This window comes from Astatotilapia calliptera, chromosome 4 (genome assembly GCF_900246225.1).
Source record: "Astatotilapia calliptera chromosome 4, fAstCal1.2, whole genome shotgun sequence".
Classification (NCBI taxonomy): Eukaryota; Metazoa; Chordata; class Actinopteri; order Cichliformes; family Cichlidae; genus Astatotilapia; species Astatotilapia calliptera.
In genome coordinates this window covers 30,992,876-31,012,247 of record NC_039305.1, presented here as the reverse complement: position 1 = coordinate 31,012,247, position 19,372 = coordinate 30,992,876, and the positions used below count along the sequence as shown (strand labels likewise).

The 19,372-nt window shown below is 40.5% G+C and overlaps 1 protein-coding gene across 2 annotated transcripts in view; it reads right to left on the bottom strand.

Annotated features, from left to right (window-relative positions):
* Positions 1 to 19,372, bottom strand: part of LOC113021426 (mucin-5AC-like) — a 41,785-nt gene that overhangs the window by 14,841 nt on the left and 7,572 nt on the right. The window contains exons 2-9 of one of the 2 annotated variants that reach the window (XM_026166082.1): positions 6,081 to 6,146; positions 5,710 to 5,769; positions 4,869 to 4,931; positions 4,656 to 4,757; positions 4,464 to 4,557; positions 4,162 to 4,218; positions 3,166 to 3,198; positions 518 to 1,804 (exon numbers count right to left, since the gene is read on the bottom strand). In XM_026166082.1, the coding sequence (XP_026021867.1) occupies positions 518 to 1,804; positions 3,166 to 3,198; positions 4,162 to 4,218; positions 4,464 to 4,557; positions 4,656 to 4,757; positions 4,869 to 4,931; positions 5,710 to 5,769; positions 6,081 to 6,146 (1,762 nt within the window). The remainder of the gene's footprint in view (positions 1 to 517; positions 1,805 to 3,165; positions 3,199 to 4,161; positions 4,219 to 4,463; positions 4,558 to 4,655; positions 4,758 to 4,868; positions 4,932 to 5,709; positions 5,770 to 6,080; positions 6,147 to 19,372) is intronic. The other variant, XM_026166083.1, reaches the window with a different exon arrangement.

Sequence of the window (19,372 nt, the reverse complement as noted above, 5' to 3'; positions counted from 1 at the left end):
TCTTTTAAAAATGAAGAAGAAAACATTATGGGCGATCGTGGCTCAAGAGTTGGGCGTTCGCCTTGTAATCGGAAGGTTGCCGGTTCGAGCCCCGGCTTGGACAGTCTCGGTCGTTGTGTCCTTGGGCAAGACACTTCACCCATTGCCTACTGGTGGTGGTCAGAGGGCCCGGTGGCGCCAGTGTCAGGCAGCCTCGCCTCTGTCAGTGCGCCCCAGGGTGGCTGTGGCTACAATGTAGCTGCCATCACCAGTGTGTGAATGTGTGTGTGAATGGATGGATGACTGGGTGTGTAAAGCGCTTTGGGGTCCTTAGGGACTAGTAAAGCGCTATATAAATACAGGCCATTTACCATTTATCCTAACTAGTAGTGCAATGTCTTTTCACAAAAGTTTTTATTATTATTACCCTTACCTGGACATTAACTATGCATGCTATGCAATTCTCTTTACTGGATGGTTGATTCAGCTGCAGCTGAATACGTTGTCAGAATGATCATTAATCACTGACGTAACTTACCATCCTTCTGTTGCAAATTCAACGGGGATGATGGAGTTGTTATTGTTGCTTCTGTGGTTGCTGTTGCAGAAGGTGTCGCTGTCGTCTTATTTGTTGTTGCTTCTGTGGTTGCTGTTGCAGAAGGTGTCGCTGTCGTCTTATTTGTTGTTGCTTCTGTGGTTGCTGTTGCAGAAGGTGTCGCTGTCGTCTTATTTGTTGTTGCTTCTGTGGTTGCTGTTGCAGAAGGTGTCGCTGTCGTCTTATTTGTTGTTGCTTCTGTGGTTGCAGTTGCAGAAGGTGTCACTGTCGTCTTATTTGTTGTTGCTTCTGTGGTTGCTGTTGCAGAAGGTGTCGCTGTCGTCTTATTTGTTGTTGCTTCTGTGGTTGCTGTTGCAGAAGGTGTCGCTGTCGTCTTATTTGTTGTTGCTTCTGTGGTTGCTGTTGCAGAAGGTGTCGCTGTCGTCTTATTTGTTGTTGCTTCTGTGGTTGCTGTTGCAGAAGGTGTCGCTGTCGTCTTATTTGTTGTTGCTTCTGTGGTTGCAGTTGCAGAAGGTGTCGCTGTCGTCTTATTTGTTGTTGCTTCTGTGGTTGCTGTTGCAGAAGGTGTCGCTGTCGTCTTATTTGTTGTTGCTTCTGTGGTTGCTGTTGCAGAAGGTGTCGCTGTCGTCTTATTTGTTGTTGCTTCTGTGGTTGCTGTTGCAGAAGGTGTCGCTGTCGTCTTATTTGTTGTTGCTTCTGTGGTTGCAGTTGCAGAAGGTGTCGCTGTCGTCTTATTTGTTGTTGCTTCTGTGGTTGCTGTTGCAGAAGGTGTCGCTGTCGTCTTATTTGTTGTTGCTTCTGTGGTTGTTGCTGTTGCAGAAGGTGTCGCTGTCGTCTTATTTGTTGTTGCTTCTGTGGTTGTTGCTGTTGCAGAAGGTGTCGCTGTCGTCTTATTTGTTGTTGCTTCTGTGGTTGCTGTTGCAGAAGGTGTCGCTGTCGTCTTATTTGTTGTTGCTTCTGTGGTTGTTGTTGCAGAAGGTGTCGCTGTCGTCTTATTTGTTGTTGCTTCTGTGGTTGTTGCTGTTGCAGAAGGTGTCGCTGTCGTCTTATTTGTTGTTGCTTCTGTGGTTGTTGCTGTTGCAGAAGGTGTCGCTGTCGTCTTATTTGTTGTTGCTTCTGTGGTTGCTGTTGCAGAAGGTGTCGCTGTCGTCTTATTTGTTGTTGCTTCTGTGGTTGTTGTTGCAGAAGGTGTCGCTGTCGTCTTATTTGTTGTTGCTTCTGTGGTTGCTGTTGTAGCAGTACAGGCTGTTGGTGTTGTCGTTTTTGCTGCTGATGTTGGTGGTGGATTGAGTAAACATAAAGGTGGTTTAATAAATGTAATCACAGGGATTTTAAAGGTACAGAAAACTTAAGTATTTAGAGTTTGTCATACATTAATTATGTTAGTGGTCATAAAAATACATTTTGGGGGAAATTTCAGACCGTTTCCAAATTAATTATTAAGATTCTAAATCACTGGGTGATTTAACAGGTTGGTGTGAGAACTTCAGAAACTGCCTGAGATTTTCCTGTATACCCGGGACCACACAGAGGACCTTTCTGTGAAGGGCTGCACACTGACCAGTACATTTAAAACATGACACTGTTTTACAAATGACTTTTTGTAAATTTGTGAATTTTCTATTACAAAATGTTTATTTAGCTGCTTTACAACAGTTTGGTGTTCTCTAGCTCAAAACACAGAAAAGCTTACTTGCAAAATACTGAAATGTTTCCAAATGTTAATCTTAACAGATAAAGCTTAGGAAATATGATCAAATATGTATTTCGTCCATGTGTGAAACTCAAAGTTTCTTTAAAGTCAGGATATTTACATAAAACAAAAACAAAATAAAAAAAACAAAAAAGAAACTTAGAGGTTTCTTTAAACATTTTTCTTGAATATACCTCTGTTAGCGTGAATTGTTATGTTGTCATTTTTATGCTTGCCAACTCTGATGAAAGAATTCCACTGTCCCCACCCACACACACACACACACCCACCCTTGTCTTAGAACCACGTGGACGTTGCTTTGCTGTGATGTGTTTTGTGTGAACTGTTTCTCAATAAAAAGCAGCGAGAGGAGGCCAGATTTGGGGCACCTAATCAGAAAGTGCAAGTGAAACGATCGATCGCTTTTGCCTTGTTTTTTTTTTTTCCACGGGAATAAGTCCTGGATACTGGATGGGTCTGAGTTTAGACCCAACAACCTCCATTGGATGGAGTCTGACTGCTTTTAATCTCATTTTTGGGCAAAGAATAGAAAGACAGCAGCAGCTGCCAAGCACTGGAAAAAATGTCTTTTTTTTTTCCATCTGCTAAACAGCAATTTCCAAAATAGAAAAACAAATATTCATCTTTTCCAATAAAATGAAAAATATAAGTCGCACTGTATGTGTGTGCATCCTCTTTTAGAAGTGAAAAGAAATTTCTTGTTCAGTCAAACACGGAGAACACACTTTGTTGTCGTTTTTCTGCTTTTAATGGCTAATCTTGATCAAATATAAAGTTTATGGCTGTATGATGGTCAACTGGGTATTTTTAGGATTTTTTTTTTTTTTTAAAGTAAATTTCTAGGATCTGACATCAGCTAGAAGCAAAACACACACATGCACTGTTTCAGCATTAATAAATAAAATGTGTTTCCTACCTGGGTTGGGAGAATCTCGCTTACACACTTTTTCTAAACAAAAAAGAAAAGAGAAAAATATGGAGACAAGGTTGTGAATTTTAAAGTCAACACACTGTAAAACATCCCAGTCACACATTGTTTAAAACCGAAACAAAACAACAGAAAATGTGGATGTAGGTTTCAGTACCTGTACACACATCTCCACACCGGCAGACACAATAGCAGCATGGACACACATGCTTACAATGACGTAAATACAAAGCGCCGACCCGACGCATCAGAATTGTGAGATGTCGGCTTTCTCATCCGACGGCACGAACGCAGACACGCTGTCGGGGCTGAAACCCGACATGTCACAGATTCTGATGCTGCAGGTTTCATCACTCTCCAACCAAAGTTCACTGAACCAGCAGGAAAAGAAGATCAAAACTACGCTTCACATTTGATAAACATCGTCTGTGTACTTCGAGGACAGTTTCCCATCTCAAATTTCTGTTTTCTGCATTATTTGCTTGCTTTTTAGTCTACTGTTGTGCACAGCACTGCACTGCCGTTTTGTTTGTTCAAAAATTACCTGTGACAAGAAAGTTTAAAGAAATGTAAACTTTTTAAAATTATACCAAATTGCAAATCTCTTAGCTATGTCTCTGATAACACCTCTGTAACTTTGCTCAGCAGCATCAGGTAATGTTCATATGCTGAGTTCAGTTTCAACTGCAGAATATTTTTAGGGTTATCTGCTATAAAAAATAAATAAATAAATAAAAAACAGGCCAGGAAAATCACCTTCATGTTTTTTCTGTTTCATCCTCAGTTACTACAAAGGCATCTGCTGTGATGGTTACACCTTTGATAAAGTCTCACAAGTGTCAGTACTGATACGTGATCAGAATTATAATATTTCTGACTGTCTGAGGCAAAATTTCCCCGATTGAAATCGAATCGAAACCTTGTGAATGGGAATCGAATCGGTCATAGAAATCAGTGACCATAGACCTGTGTATGTGTACTTACCGTACACTTTACAGATGTCTTCTGCAGTGGGTTTTTGTGATCCTCCATTTGTTTTGTCTTTGGTGAAAAAGAAGAAAAATGTTAGCGGTAAGAACCAGAAGTTCATTTTAGGTTTATTGTAGGAGATCCACATTTTACGGTTTGAGGAAGACCTGCTCCTTTTCTTTCTCTGAATTTCTAAAATGTCTAAGCTCGTTACAACAGTCGGTGTCACAGTGTTGCTTCTCACAAAGACATTCAAGCAGCAAGTCTTTAAACTAACCACAGCTGAATGTTAGACAAGTATCAAAATGAGGCGATACCTCGTAGACCCTTGGCTATATTTGTCAAGCACATGAAGTGGTAGAAAGGGACACTGATGTTCTCATCCGCCTCGTTACATGGCGGTTTATAGCCCTGCAGGACAAACAACATGTTTATCAGATATAATCCTTGTTTAACCTGAGCAGGAAAAAACAAACAAAACTTGAAGAAGAAGAGATTTGTTTCCTTGCCATGTTATTCTCGTCCTTAAAACAGTCCCGTAGAAAGCAGGTATTTTCTGTTTTGCTGTTAGCACAGTCTTTGGCTTCCGTTAAACTACATACAATGATGTCCTGCAATGAAAGAAGGGCACATTTATCATTAACCAAATATAAGTCACTCCAACATAAACTTAAATACATTTGGACATTTTCTAGTTTTTAAACAATGTTTCACAAAGTTACCTCAGACTTGTTCATTATTTTGACGGTAATATTCTCTGGCAGCCTGTGTAGTGTAGTTGTATTCTAAACATAGAGAAATGGTAAAGAAGCAAAATACATCAATAGTTATGTTTATTTTTAGTGAGTGATCATCACAACTGAAACTGCAAAAATCCAAAGAGAGTGAAATATATTGGCTGCTAAAACACAAATCTGCTGGGGTTGGAGGCCCCAGAGGGCTGCTGGTTGTCTAGAACCTGATCCCAACACCCAAATCTGATTGTTGGCTTTGTCTGTCATTTCATTGTTTTAAATAAAAATGTAATCATTCAGAATTACAAGAAAATGGAAACAAAAAAATGTCACCAAAGGCACCAGGAAGTTTTTGTATCATATATCTTTAACTAAACTTTTTTTGGGAAAGTAATGTACAAGCTATAATGACACCAAACCCTTGTTTTATATTCTCAACAGATTGCATACAAAGCTTACAATCTCTGACCTTGTGCTCACCACAAGTCCTTAAAAATGTATTTTTTCCATCACTGACAACAAGTAAAAACTTAACTTGGAGCTCTGTGTGTTTCACACTGAAACAGACGCAGACTTCCACACTTTCTTTACAGACCATTTAAATATGGGACCACTTTTAAAGTAGCTTATTAGCTCCTAAGATGTAGACAACAGCATAATGCAGTTAAGCAGAAGTAAACACTCATTACAGTCTTTGAATATTTGTTGTTTTGGGGCCTGATTTACATCATCCTCATATTACCTTTTATCTTAACACCCTTGTCATCCAGCATTAGAGATCAGCCTATTAAGAAATTTAATAATTAGGGAAAATAACATTTTTTGTTACCCAGTCTTTTTTTGTGAAGTGGTCCATACAACCTGCTTCTGATGGCTCGATCGGGATTACCTGGTAGACAAAAGGTTGTTTAATTAGACGGACAGAATTACCACCATATAATGAACATAACTTGTATAACACTATATAAACTAAACTAATGCAGACCTAAATTTAAGGAGGACAGGCTACCAAAAAATGACAAATGAGTACTTTAGGTCTCATAGCTTTTTAATAAAACCAGAAGTTACAGTAATCAACAAAACATTAAAACTAAAAACATTCGCGCGCCTCTCGAAACTATTAAGTTCGGATCACCAAGAGCACATTTTACAGCACTTATATAAAAGCAAATAGAGTAAAACTGCAAAGAGAACACTCACACTAAAAAGCAACAGGCAGAGAAAACAGCCGTGTGACGTCATGATTCCCTCTGTGATCTTTGCAAACTACAGTGAAACAAAAAAAAAGCAGGAGAAAGGTATATTATGGACACAGACACACAGAAGATTTAAAAAATAAAACGAAATCCCAGAAATAAACCCTAGACAAAACATATCTGTCAACTAAGGTGTAGGTCTGTTAGGTTATGTTGTGGTCAATGTTCCCTCTAATTTTTCACGTGTCTGAGCGAACACACAAACTCCCTGAGCGATCTCTTGGACCACTGTGAGCGACATCAGACGTGTGACATCAGACGTGTGCCAGCATGACCACAGTGCACTGTGGTCATGCTGGCATCGAATCCATCGAAGTTTCATGGTTTATTAAAATAATCAAATTACAGCATTTACATTTATGTTAGATGACTTTTAATTAACTGCTTTAGCCCACTTACAATGAAAATGGAAAAAAAAAAAATCTTGTTCGTGACCTGTGTAGCATGTTAACACTATTGGAAGCAAAAATAACTTGCACTCCAATTTTGAAAACAATTTTCTTTTCTTTTTTTATAAAGCTCTGAGAGAGTCTGTAACTCTGTCGGCAAAATACAGTATATAATGACCAATGGTGGGCAATTAATTATATAGTTACTTCTTCAAAAAAGTAACTCAGTTTGGCAAACAAAGTTTTTTGCAGCTTTTTTTTTTTTTTTTTTTTTTTTTTTAAAATGCAGCCAAGGCGTTTTTTAAACAAACATTTCAAACTATTTACAGAACAGCTGTTCTGCATCAAATCTGATGCCACACAAATTATTTGTGCCACTCCAAAAAAATAATTCCTGTCCACTATGAGATGAAGGAGACCAACAGCCTGATACCTGCAGGCCTGACAGCAGGAGATGTATCACTGCTGTAACACCTGTAACACTCAGCAGTCGCCTCATTGTTCTGACACACAACAACACTATTGACTACACTACACACTAACTACACAAGATTTGCGCTAAACGTCGCAAATATCTCACATCTCAAAACACCGCCATAACTCCTAAAACTTCCCCCTTCCTAAACAACTAAATGCCACGTTGCCATATCATTTTTTGATTGGTCGACATGGTACTTTTTTGGACGAATAGGAAAGGCAGAGGGGGGTGGGGTTTGTTTTTGCTCACAGGTGGAGAGTGCTTTCAAGCCTTTTCTCTTATAAATCGCAGACCAAGAGGACCGGAAGTGCGAGGCTATGAAATGGGACCGTTCAGCCTTCAGGAGTTTATTAAAGGCAGCCATCTGCTCCTTGCTCCCTAAAATATAACAGGACATTGGAGTCCATCTCACACTTCAGTTCAATCAGTTTTCTGTTTGACGTTTATTCAGCTGTGTGAAAACTGGAACTTTAATTTCAGCAAAACCGATTTAATCAAGGACAAATAAAACACTGAAAAAAGCCAAACAATAACATTTTTGTGACTTATATATTGTGCTTAACCCAAGTAGCGAAAGACCACGGAGGTCTGAAAACAATGTTCCGGGAGTCCGATGTTCTCGGTGGCTCTAATGAGCCTTAAACCCCGGGTCCCCTATTGAGCTGGTATGGAGGACCACAAGAGCCACGCGCATCGAAATAAAAAAAAAAAAAAAAAAATTCGTGCTTAAATAATGAATTGTAGAATAAAATCTGCATTTGTAAATTCATTTTTGAATTCCAATTTAATAAACTGATTTTTAAAATGCTTTTTAAGTCTTCATTTCAAAAACCTTTTTTTGAATTGCACTTTAATAAACTGCATTTCAAAATCCATTTCCCTTTCCTGTTCGCTCAGGGAATAACATGTGGATTAGCAGTTGGATTAACAACTTCATTTTAAAAATCCTGCTGCTATTCAAAGGAGATTGGTTGGTCAGACACAGGCTGTCTGCCAGCCTGGATTTTTCTAGCTCATAGCTTCACCCTGCTAAGAAGCGTGTGTGCTTGTACAAAGGCCGTTCAGCCTCGGGAGGGACCCTGCAGCGAAACGGAGAGCACAACCTCTGACTGAGTGCCTGTCTGACCACCTGTGAAGGTAACGTGCTAACATGGCTAACGCTAGCATCACCGCACGTAGCCCCGTTATTTTAAGGTCATCTTAGCTCGTGAAAGTTTTACGTCGCAGCTGTACGAGCTCGCTACGTGTTCTCTAAGCTGCTGTGCTCTTCACAAATAAAGCTGGAAGCAGCTCAGACTATTAGAACCCGTAGGGTTGCCAACCGTCCCTTAAAAAACGGAATCGTCCCGTATTTCGAAACAAAAGTACACGTCCCGTATTGAGCTAATAAGGGACGCACTTTGTCCCGTAATACAGTGAGAATCAAAAGTAGTCTATAAATGTTTATGGAATTAACACTTTGTTTGAAAACATAATTCCCAGCCCCTCTCCTGCTTTGTGACCAATGAGCTGACAGCACACTTATGACAATTCGAGTATGACAATTCAGATTATCTCATTGGTCGAGGAAAGGTCGCTTGCGGAGAAAATACCGGAAGACAACAGATGACCACAACAAGAAGCATGGCCAACAGGGAAACAAACGCCGACACTGCGGTGCAAGTCTCGGACGACAGTACACCTAAAGCTGGGCAGACACTGTGCGATTTTTTCAGTCACGTTATTCAGCTCCTGCTCAAACTGCACGATTGACTCGCAGAGGTTAGAAGTTGGTAGGTCACGATGCAGGTCTCACACTATACGGCCCGATGCTCTGATGCGACCTGAGAGCTCACACTGTGCCTCCATAACATGAAGGTTATAACAGAAAATCTGTCGCTCGCTCTGTCTCTCTGTCTTTCACTCACACAGACACACTACCACCATCAACTTTGCTAAATTGCTAATGAAAAACATGATCAGGCAGCTGTGATTGAGCAGCGATGTAGATCCAACTATTTTCACGGTTGTTGTGGTCGTGATAATTTTGTGATGCCACATCGAAAAGGCTCGGATGAGCTTTCCAAAGTTCTACAAGTTGTGCCTCCATCGCTTGTGTCCAGATCACACGCTGCACTGCTGTGCTGCTCCATCTTTTTCACCAACGTTTACGTGTTTGCGCGCGCGCAGTGTGAGCGGCTGTGGTGACACCCTCACAAGCGATTGATGATCGGGAGCTGGTCGTGAGGTGTTAATCACTTCTCGTTACCCCACGTATACTACACGATGCACGATGAAGGCCAAAATCGGTCCGATCACTCAAAAATCGGCTCAAAATGGGCCAAAAACCGCACAGTGTAAGCCCAGCATTAGAGCAGCAATGTTTGTTCCCCTCAGAGAAAGGGAAGAATGGGAAAAGGAAAACACCTGGCTGGAAAACGTTAATATGGGCATGTGCAGTGAATATCAGCGCTATGTGGCCAGAAGTGTGATAATATAATTTATTTTGTGTAATAAATGACTGCAAGGATAGATGATTACAACAAATAGATGACTAATACATAAAAGTAATACATAGATGAATAATGATGATGAGTTATGATGCGTAATCATGGGAACAAGTGGGTTTACAAACAGGAGCAGCTGATTAGAAAAGCTGAAATAATACCTCAACTGAAGCCAATTGTACTAAATGCACTAAATGTGCACTGTTACAAGAATGTTTTTCTTTCTATTGTTTTCTATTATTTTAAGTTAAGCAGGACAGAGTTCTTTTAATGAAAGATTTACTTATATTCTCAAAAGTTAAGCATGACAGGCTTCTGTTTAAGAAAGAGACCTGTTTTACTGTGTTAATGTTGTCATTTTGAGCTAAAAATAAATGGCTAAATGATCATTTGTTTCACATGTGTTCATATCACAAAGAATAGAATATGCATCTACTTAAATCAACTTCAAGTCAAATGGTTAAAAAAATAATTTCACACACAAAAAAAGAGCTAGAAAATTCACCACACTGGGAAGGGTGAAGACAACTGGGTCGCCCGGCCCTGGCCACGAGGTGTCCCTTATTTATTTTTCAGGGAGTTGGCAACCCTAAGAACCAGCACTGAGGCCTGTTACATTTATACAGCGTTAGAGCAACAGCTGCAGCCTACAGCCTTTAAACTAGCGATTAAAATGCTGACAGTAAACTCGTCAGTCCAGATGTTACCACATTACTTTGTGATACTTAAGAGTTAAAACAACTGAGACAGGCTGATTAAAACAACATCTGTCAGTTCTCACATTTAATATATCAAGACTGGAGATCACACTACTGATTTCAGTTCATTTAATATGTGAGTGCACAGATTCATTCTCAACTGGACATAAACGATGATCAAAGGTTGTATATATGATGAATTCATCAAATCCCAGCCTCTAACACGGTGCGCTGAATCTTAGCTTTGAATGTCCAGTATATTCTAATCAGTGCAATGTAAGAATTCACTGAACCTACGGTATCTACACCTGTGTGGCAAAGACACAGATAATGAAATTTAATTGTTAATACAATATATATCATGAGAAACGAAAACTGAAATTGATTCAGCTCAGTACTTTTCTCTGTATGCTCTGATTATAAAGGCCTTAAATTCTGTGATATATACTGTAAATGATTTTCACAGAGGTCTTAAAGTAGTTAAATCTCTGCTGATAGTCTGGTTGTTTATATTTTCACGTTTTTGTCTCTGTAGGGCTGTTTGATGACGATTTGGACTCCTCTGGGAGATGTCACACCCACATCTGTTCCATGCTGCAGCCATGGATGGTGTTATAGCTCTGAGTCAGCTTTGGGCCATCAGACGCACACACTGGAAAACCAGCACCTGGACTTCGTCATGCTGCTGTTGTGAAAATACTGGTTACTTGTAGTTTTCTCAGTATAATAAAGTGATCCATTGCTCCCACTTCAAAAGTGTTAATTAGCTCTGACATCTGTCTCTGTAAGCAGTGATTTATCAGCACAAAGTATTGACAGATCAAAGGCATTCATTACAGTGATCCACAGCACCACATGTTAATGTGTTTGTTTTATTTAGTATCACTGATCAGTCTGTGCTGCAAATTTCCTCACTGTCAGGGTTTTGACTAAAGTCTATCTTTATTGTTTCTGCACACCACACAGTTTGTTTCCTCCATTATTTTATCATTTAAATTATTATTAACTCATTCACTGCCATTGACGTCCATAGACGTCAATGGCAGTCAACGTAAGTTGAACTGAAGCCCACCAGCAGTAAAAGTAGACCTGCAAGGAGGTGCAGGGTTTGAGCACGTATGGGATTGCGCAGTGAGACAAAAATGTGGTGCAAGTCTTGTTGTGTTTCACTGCCAGCCATTTGAAAATGGCTGGCAGTGAATGAGTTAATAACGATTATAGATACAAACCCAAATCCAATTTTGTTAATAAATCTAAAGGCAAAATACAATGATTTTCAAATCTCATTGTGACAAAGTGGGTGAGAACACCATTTGTCCATTTTCTTAGTTGACGTTCTTGTTTTGAATTAACCATATTTCATATGTAGTGTTGCGGCTCCTTCAACCAATGGCCGCGGCAGGCTAAACATGAGGACACAGATGACTCGCAACAACAAACTGATAAAATACACTTCTGTACCATTTGCTCCTTTTATTCCACATGCAACTGTCCAATATATAAATCAGCACATGGGATTAACTATTAAACAAATGCACAAACAAATAACTGCAACTCACCAATAACTAGGGTTGCCAACTCCCTGAAATATAAATAAGGGACACCTCGTGGCCAGGGCCGGGCGACCCAGTTGTCTTCACCCTTCCCAGTGTGGTGAATTTTCTAGCTCTTTTTTTTGTGTGTGAAATTATTTTTTTAACCATTTGACTTGAAGTTGATTTAAGTAGATGCATATTCTATTCTTTGTGATATGAACACATGTGAAACAAATGATCATTTAGCCATTTATTTTTAGCTCAAAATGACAACATTAACACAGTAAAACAGGTCTCTTTCTTAAACAGAAGCCTGTCATGCTTAACTTTTGAGAATATAAGTAAATCTTTCTTTAAAAGAACTCTGTCCTGCTTAACTTAAAATAATAGAAAACAATAGAAAGAAAAACATTCTTGTAACAGTGCACATTTAGTACAATTGGCTTCAGTTGAGGTATTATTTCAGCTTTTCTAATGCTAATCAGCTGCTCCTGTTTGTAAACCCGCTTGTTCCCATGATTACGCATCATAACTCATCATCATTATTCATCTATGTATTACTTTTATGTATTAGTCATCTATTTGTTGTAATCATCTATCCTTGCAGTTGTTTATTACACAAAATAAATTATATTATCACACTTCTGGCCACATAGCGCTGATATTCACTGCACATGCCCATATTAACTTTTTCCAGCCAGGTGTTTTCCTTTTCCCATTCTTCCCTTTCTCTGAGGGGAACAAACATTGCTGCTCTAATGCTGGGCTCACACTGTGCGATTTTTGGCCCATTTTGAGCCGATTTTTGAGTGATCGGACCGATTTTGGCCTTCATCGTGCGTCGTGTAGTATACGTGGGGTAACGAGAAGTGATTAACACCTCACGACCAACTCCCGATCATCAATCGCTCGTGAGGGTCTCACCACAGCCGCTCACACTGCTCGCGCACAAACACGTAAACGCCGTGAAAAAGACGGAGCAGCACGGCTGTGCAGCGTGTGATCTGGACACAAGCGATGGAGGCACAACTTGTAGAACTTTGGAAAGCTCATCTGAGCCTTTTCGATGTGGCATCACAAAATTATCACGACCACAACAACCGTGAAAATAGTTGGATTTACACTGCTGCTCAATCACAGCTGCCTGATCATGTTTTTCATTAGCAATTTAGCAAAGTTGATGGTGGTGGTGTGTCTGTGTGAGTGAAAGACAGACAGAGAGAGCGAGCGACAGATTTTCTGTTATAACCTTCATGTTATGGAGGCACAGTGTGAGCACTCAGGTCGCATCAGAGCATCGGGCCGTATAGTGTGAGACCCTGCATCGTGACCTACCAACTGCGAGTCAATCGTGCAGTTTGAGCAGGAGCTGAATAACGTGACTGGAAAAAAAAAAAAAAAAAAAAAAAAAAAAAAAAAAAAAAAAAAAAAAAATCGCACAGTGTCTGCCCAGCTTTAGGTGTACTGTCGTCCGAGACTTGCACCGCAGTGTCTGCGTTTGTTCCCCTGTTGGCCATGCTTCTTGTTGTGGTCATCTGTTGTCTTCCGGTATTTTCTCCGTAAGCGACCTTTCCTCGACCAATGAGATGAGTGGTAATCTGAATTGTCATACTCGTAAGTGTGCTGTCAGCTCATTGGTCACAAAGCAGGAGAGGGGCTTGGAATTATGTTTTCAAACAAAGCGTTAATTCCATTAAAAGTTATAGACTACTTTTGATTCTCACTGTATTACGGGACAAAGTGCGTCCCTTATTAGCTCAATACGGGACGTGTACTTTTGTTTCTAAATACGGGACGATTCCGTATTTTAAGGGACGGTTGGCAACCCTACCAATAACTGCACTAATTACAATGCCAACTTACAGTTTGACCTATGGCATCAATTAGTGCACAAATACACATAAACCATCAAGTTCCAGTCAAAATACATCAAAATCATTCAAGCTGCGGTCAACAGAAAGTTTTGCCTCATGCTCATCCTACCTTTCTGCTCATCAACATCAGGTGTCGTGAACAGGCGAGTGCAACCACATTTATCATCTACCACACCCATGAGACACGCCCCACACCCATGCACCAATACAGTGAGTCCATTTAAACCAACCCACTTAGTCAAAAAGGAACAACTCATATGGCTCCTACATACCGGCCCCTAATTATTTTAGAGCAATAATTACATCATACTTACCATGTAGGAGACGAAGGCTACATTCACACTGCAGGTCTTAATGCTCAATTCCGATTGTTTGATCAAATCCGATTTTTTTGTCTGCTTGTTCACACTACAAATAAAATGCGACAGCAAACGCACTCTAGTGTGAACGTGTTACACCACTCCAGGACAACTTGGTGTAAACAGCAGAACCGAGTTTATTTGGGTACTTCAGAACCGTGGCTTTCACATACAGAGCCCAAGAATACACTCTTCTTCTTTTCCTTTTTCGAACATAGTTTTTCTTTTTTCGTGACTGCCCCCTACTGGTGGAAAAACATGTAGCAGCCAAAAATCCAAACATATAGTTGAATAACACAAATACCAACAGATTTATGCAATGTTTTGGACATATTTTAGCTTTACACTTTACCAAGTGCTACATTCCTCCCCTGCTAAATAAATGTTGTCCCAACATTGAGGAAACATGACAATAAGAAACAAAAATAAACAACTATAGTTCTCTTTTCCTTGTGACAACGTAGAGATGGCGTAAGTCGGAATAGGGTTTAGCAGTGCTTTAAGATCACTTTCACGATGCACTATTGGACCTCAGGTGACAGAATCGCATGTTACTCTCTTACCAGATAAGCATCGGCTTATAACAATGCTGAGTTGTTTCCAACAGTCCACATACAAGCACCGCAGCAATTTCCTAATGTTGTAAACCTGCTCAACATTTGGCAATAAACCCCATTCTGATTATTACCCTCTAAGACATTACTATCACTTTATCATGTGCTCCGGAGCTTATCAACTTAGATAGTAACCATTTAATCACAATTAACCTCAAACATAACGATCCAATGTCTTACGCTACCATCCCCAAAAGTATCAAATACTTGTGTCACCATACTGGTAAGGCCTTGTAAGTCCCCATACATTTTTGAAAAATAACATCATTTAAATTAAAAAAAACTCTTTCACAGTTCAATAATAATTAACTGGCACATAAGCTGCATAGTAAGGCATTTGTAGAGCAGGCCAAGGTACTCCAAACTGGTCATAGAATGGCGGTGCTGCTGCACTGGCATACAATGGGTTAACACTGTGACCAATTGCTCTTTGAACTGGTTGGCCAAACGCATCATAAGTCAATATTTTCCGTGGACATCTGTCCCTCTGAGATCTTCTCGGCTGCGGTTCCGACAGTTCTGGGTTCATTTCACTGGGCTGACCTGGCGAAGCAACAGTGTCTGATGATGCTGAGGTGTCATGTTCAGCGTTACCTTGTCCATTCACCATTTCTACTTGAAACTCTTCAGCATCCACTCTAAGCTCCGTGCTCTTTCGCTGAAGGTCCTGGTCCAGTTCAGTAGCAGGTGCAGACACCATTAAATCCCCTTGAGGCTGACAGTGGTGGTGCCTCACTCTCTGAGACCAATACTGTTCTTCATCATCTGAGCTCTCTATATGGTTCGATGCGTCTTGTTAGCATGTTTTGGTTCGTGCAACTGGTCCGTCCGGTTATTGTCTCCCCAGAAACATTTCCGTTGTCTTTTTTCCTATTTCCATTGTGTTGTGTGTGCTTTTGCAACGTTTTTCTTCTTGCAAGCGGTTTTTTTCTTGCAAGCGGTTTCTGAAGTTGCAGTCCGTTTGGCCTCTCAGGGCCACCGTACATTTGCATCAACAGCATGAACTAAAATGGCCATTTTAATCTCTGGATCATTTAAAGAGATCTTTCCAAAATCAAGGTTCACTGGCCAATTAATTTCTGGTTCAGCAAGAAACTTTGGCCATGACAACCAGGAATCATCCATTTTTACCTGATTGCACCTAAAAGGTAAACCAATGGTCTAATGACCATCAACCAATTTAAGAGTCCATCACTGACTTCATAAACTGCTGATCTTCTCTAGACAAAGCAAATTGCTCATCCTGAATACATTCTGGAAAATCAGCCTTCATTTGACGTTCCCACAGCTCATCCAATCTTGCCACGGAAATCCTATTGAAACTCACATCAAAAATGTCAGTCTTACGATCCTCTCTGAGAGGACCATTCACCGTCCAACCCAGCATAGTTTTTACTGCATAGGGACCTCCATCCTGACTTCTAACAACCTCCCATGGCTCTAAAGCCTTGGGCACATTGGTCCCGATCAACAGGTCTACCCCGGAATTTATCTCCAGTATCTTAACAGGGCTCTAGAGTGCGACCAAATTTTTCAGTGGTGCGACTAAAAATATATATATATTTGGTTGCACCTGTGCGACCAACTGTTCGGGTAGCAAAAAATAAATTAATTAATTAAAAAAAATCAAAAAAAAATCTGCAACCTTCCCTGTGGTCAACAACAGACACACATTATGCCCCTATCATGGAAGTGCAGGTGGAAGTGGGAGGTGAGTAGCTTGACTAAAGCGACATCAATTCATTATATCCTGAATCGACTTTTAAATATAACCGTGTTTTGCCAGAAACGCCAGATTCTCAGATTAAAGCTCACAAAACCATTTCAACAACAACCAAACAGCAGATGAGAGCAGGTACACGGACTCCACACAAAGACGTAAACACAGACCCGACGCATCAGAATCAGCTTTGTCTTTCTCGGCTTTCTCACCCGACGGCCCGTAGACGGACACGCTGTCGGAGCTCAGCGATCCCGATGCATCCGGTCCGCTGTGTTTACGTCTTTTTGCGCCGATTCTGAGCTGCAGGTTTTGTCTCTCCAACCAAAATCCACCGAGCCAGCAGCAAAAGAAGCAGCAAACTGCGCTTCACATTTGATCAATGTCGTCATGAATTTTGCTGTTTTGCTTCCACGACTATTAAAATCACACTTCATGCACAGCTAGCTCTCTCTCTCTCTCTCTGTACTTCAAGAACAGTTTCCTGTCTCCAATCTCTGTTTTCTGTATTATTCATTGGCTTATTACCCACCAGTCTACCGTTGTTTACAGCGCTGTGGCTGCTGTCTTTTTCTTTTTCACTTAAATGACCTCGGACAAGAAAGCCTGTTTTTTCTGTTGTTCAATACTGAAGAAATTTAAACTTTATATGCAGAACATTGTAGAATATTTTTAAGGTTATCTGCTATAAAAAGCCAGACCAGGAAAATCTCCTTCATGTTTTCCTGTGTTTTATTCTCAGTTACTTTCACACAAAGGCATCTGCTGTGATGTTCACAATTCTGATAAAGTCAGTACTGATAAATGATCAGAATTATAATATTTCTGACTGTCTGAGGCCAAGTTGAATCGAACCGGGACTTTGAAAACCGGAATCGAATGGATTATAGAGATCAGTGATGATACCCAGCCCTAGTGAGCAGCCTAGGCAGGACAGAAGTGGATGTAGCTGTAATAGGAAAAGAACTATTGCTAACTTTTCTGTTAAGGCCTGATCCTTCTGAAATTCATAGCCAGTGCTCTGACACGGTGTCATCAATCTTTGAATGCTGAAAAAGCACAGTGTATCCAGAAAAACACATATTATATCAATTATAAAATTTGTGTGCGCCTAACTTTTGTACCGGTACGCCTAACTTTTTAAAGTTAGGCGTACCGGTACGCCCATGGCAAAAAGTTAGTCTAGAGCCCTGCTTAATATAGCGCAAATGTGGCCATCTATCGAGATCTTCCTGTCGAGGAATATTACATTGATGAACAGGCATGCTTTTCTGAGTAAATAAGTCAGGCAAGTCACAGTAGTGATCTAAATCCAAACCAGCTACTTCAAAATCTGAAACAACATAACTACTGACCATTTTCTCCTGACCCATTGTCCGCAAAAGAATGCCAGTTTTCCTTCCTGAAAGATTCAGCCTATTCATGAGCCCTTCAGTACAAAATGAAGCTGGGCTCCCAGGATCTAGGAAAGCATAGGTTATCAGTGACTGATTACCTTTCTTGGCCTTCACTCTAACGGGTATTATGGACAGAGCACTATTTTACTCACTGGCCCCAGTAACACCACTGCTTTGCACAGCACATGAAGGACCTTCATCTGGTGGTTCTCCCCCTCCTATAGTTTGCACTGCAACACTTTCCCTCCGCTTGGAGTGAATATGTAAGAGTGTGGGGTGTTTCTGTTTACAGACTTTACACAAGAGACGTTTCCTACAGTCCTTGCTTCTGTGCCCAATGCGCAGACAACCATAACACACGCCATTCTCTTTCAAAAAAGATAATCTTTCAAAGTGCAACTTTCTTTCAAATGAAGGACACAAATCCAACATATGCCCTGCTCCACAAAACAAGCAAACCTTGGTCACAACTGAACCACTCTCTCGCCTCAATCTTCCCTTCCACCTTGGCCACTGTAGTAGCAAAACTACTCCGCTTAGCCTTAGGGTAAAACTGAGACTTACCTCGCCTCTTTTCTGGTGGCTGTCGGAGGATCATGTATATCTCCAAACAATGGGTCACTTGCGATCTTAACTTGCCTTTCAACAAACTCAACATCGCTAAAAACCACTTTACGTTGAAACCTCTCCTGCAGATCGCAGACAACATTCCTCCATTTATCCCTGAGCTTATAGGGTAACTTTTTTTTTTTTTTTTTATAACTGCTTGCATATTAGCAGAGACATCCAACTCATGCAAGGACTCAACATCTCCCATTGCATTACAACATTGCCTTAATAAAAACCCATTTTCCTGCAAAGCCTTCACATCATCAGATTTTATAGGTGGCCATTTACTGACCCTTTCAATGTAGGCAGCAGCAATTTTCAGCGAAGTTCTCTTGGAGCAAAGATTTAGCTTTAGCATATCCATACTCAGCAGGCATATACTGACAGCTTCGGACCATTTCTCTGGGATGGCCTCTAGTGTATTGCACGAGAAAATATAAACAAATCTTAGCACTGTGAGCTTGACTCTCCACCATGTGCTCAAAAGCTCTCATAAATGTTTGATATTGCAAAGGATCGCCATCAAATAACTGAATGTCACGACTTGGTAGCAAAAACAGAGACTGCTGCTCAGCCAGTAAAGTTGTCATTTCATTTTGTTTCTTCAAAACTGACTAGATGATCATAACCCTCACCACCTTGCACTGTATGTGTAAGAGGTTTCGATTGTGCGTGAGACTGCGACATCATCCGAGTAGTCGAAACTGCACCTGGAAATACCTGATATAACTTCGTCTCCGACTGTTCCAACGAAACAACCTTAGGCTGAGAAGTATTTTTAACCTCTGGGCCTCACATCCAATACATGTGCTTGATGATCACTTGCATCGACACCCTGATATGGTTGCTCTGGTAACACAGGCTTGAACGTCGGAGCATTGGGATTTAAAAACGACTAAACGCCCCTGCTCTCGTTCTAAATACGAATTCATTCCATCAGATTTACCATTAACAGCACTTGAGACTCGGGACATTTCAGAAGTTTTTAAAACATTCACCTTTGCTGCTGAGGCTGCTATTTCAGTCAAGCAGCTCCTTTCTTTTCTTAGGCTGTGTTTCTTGTTCTTCCAAAGCATG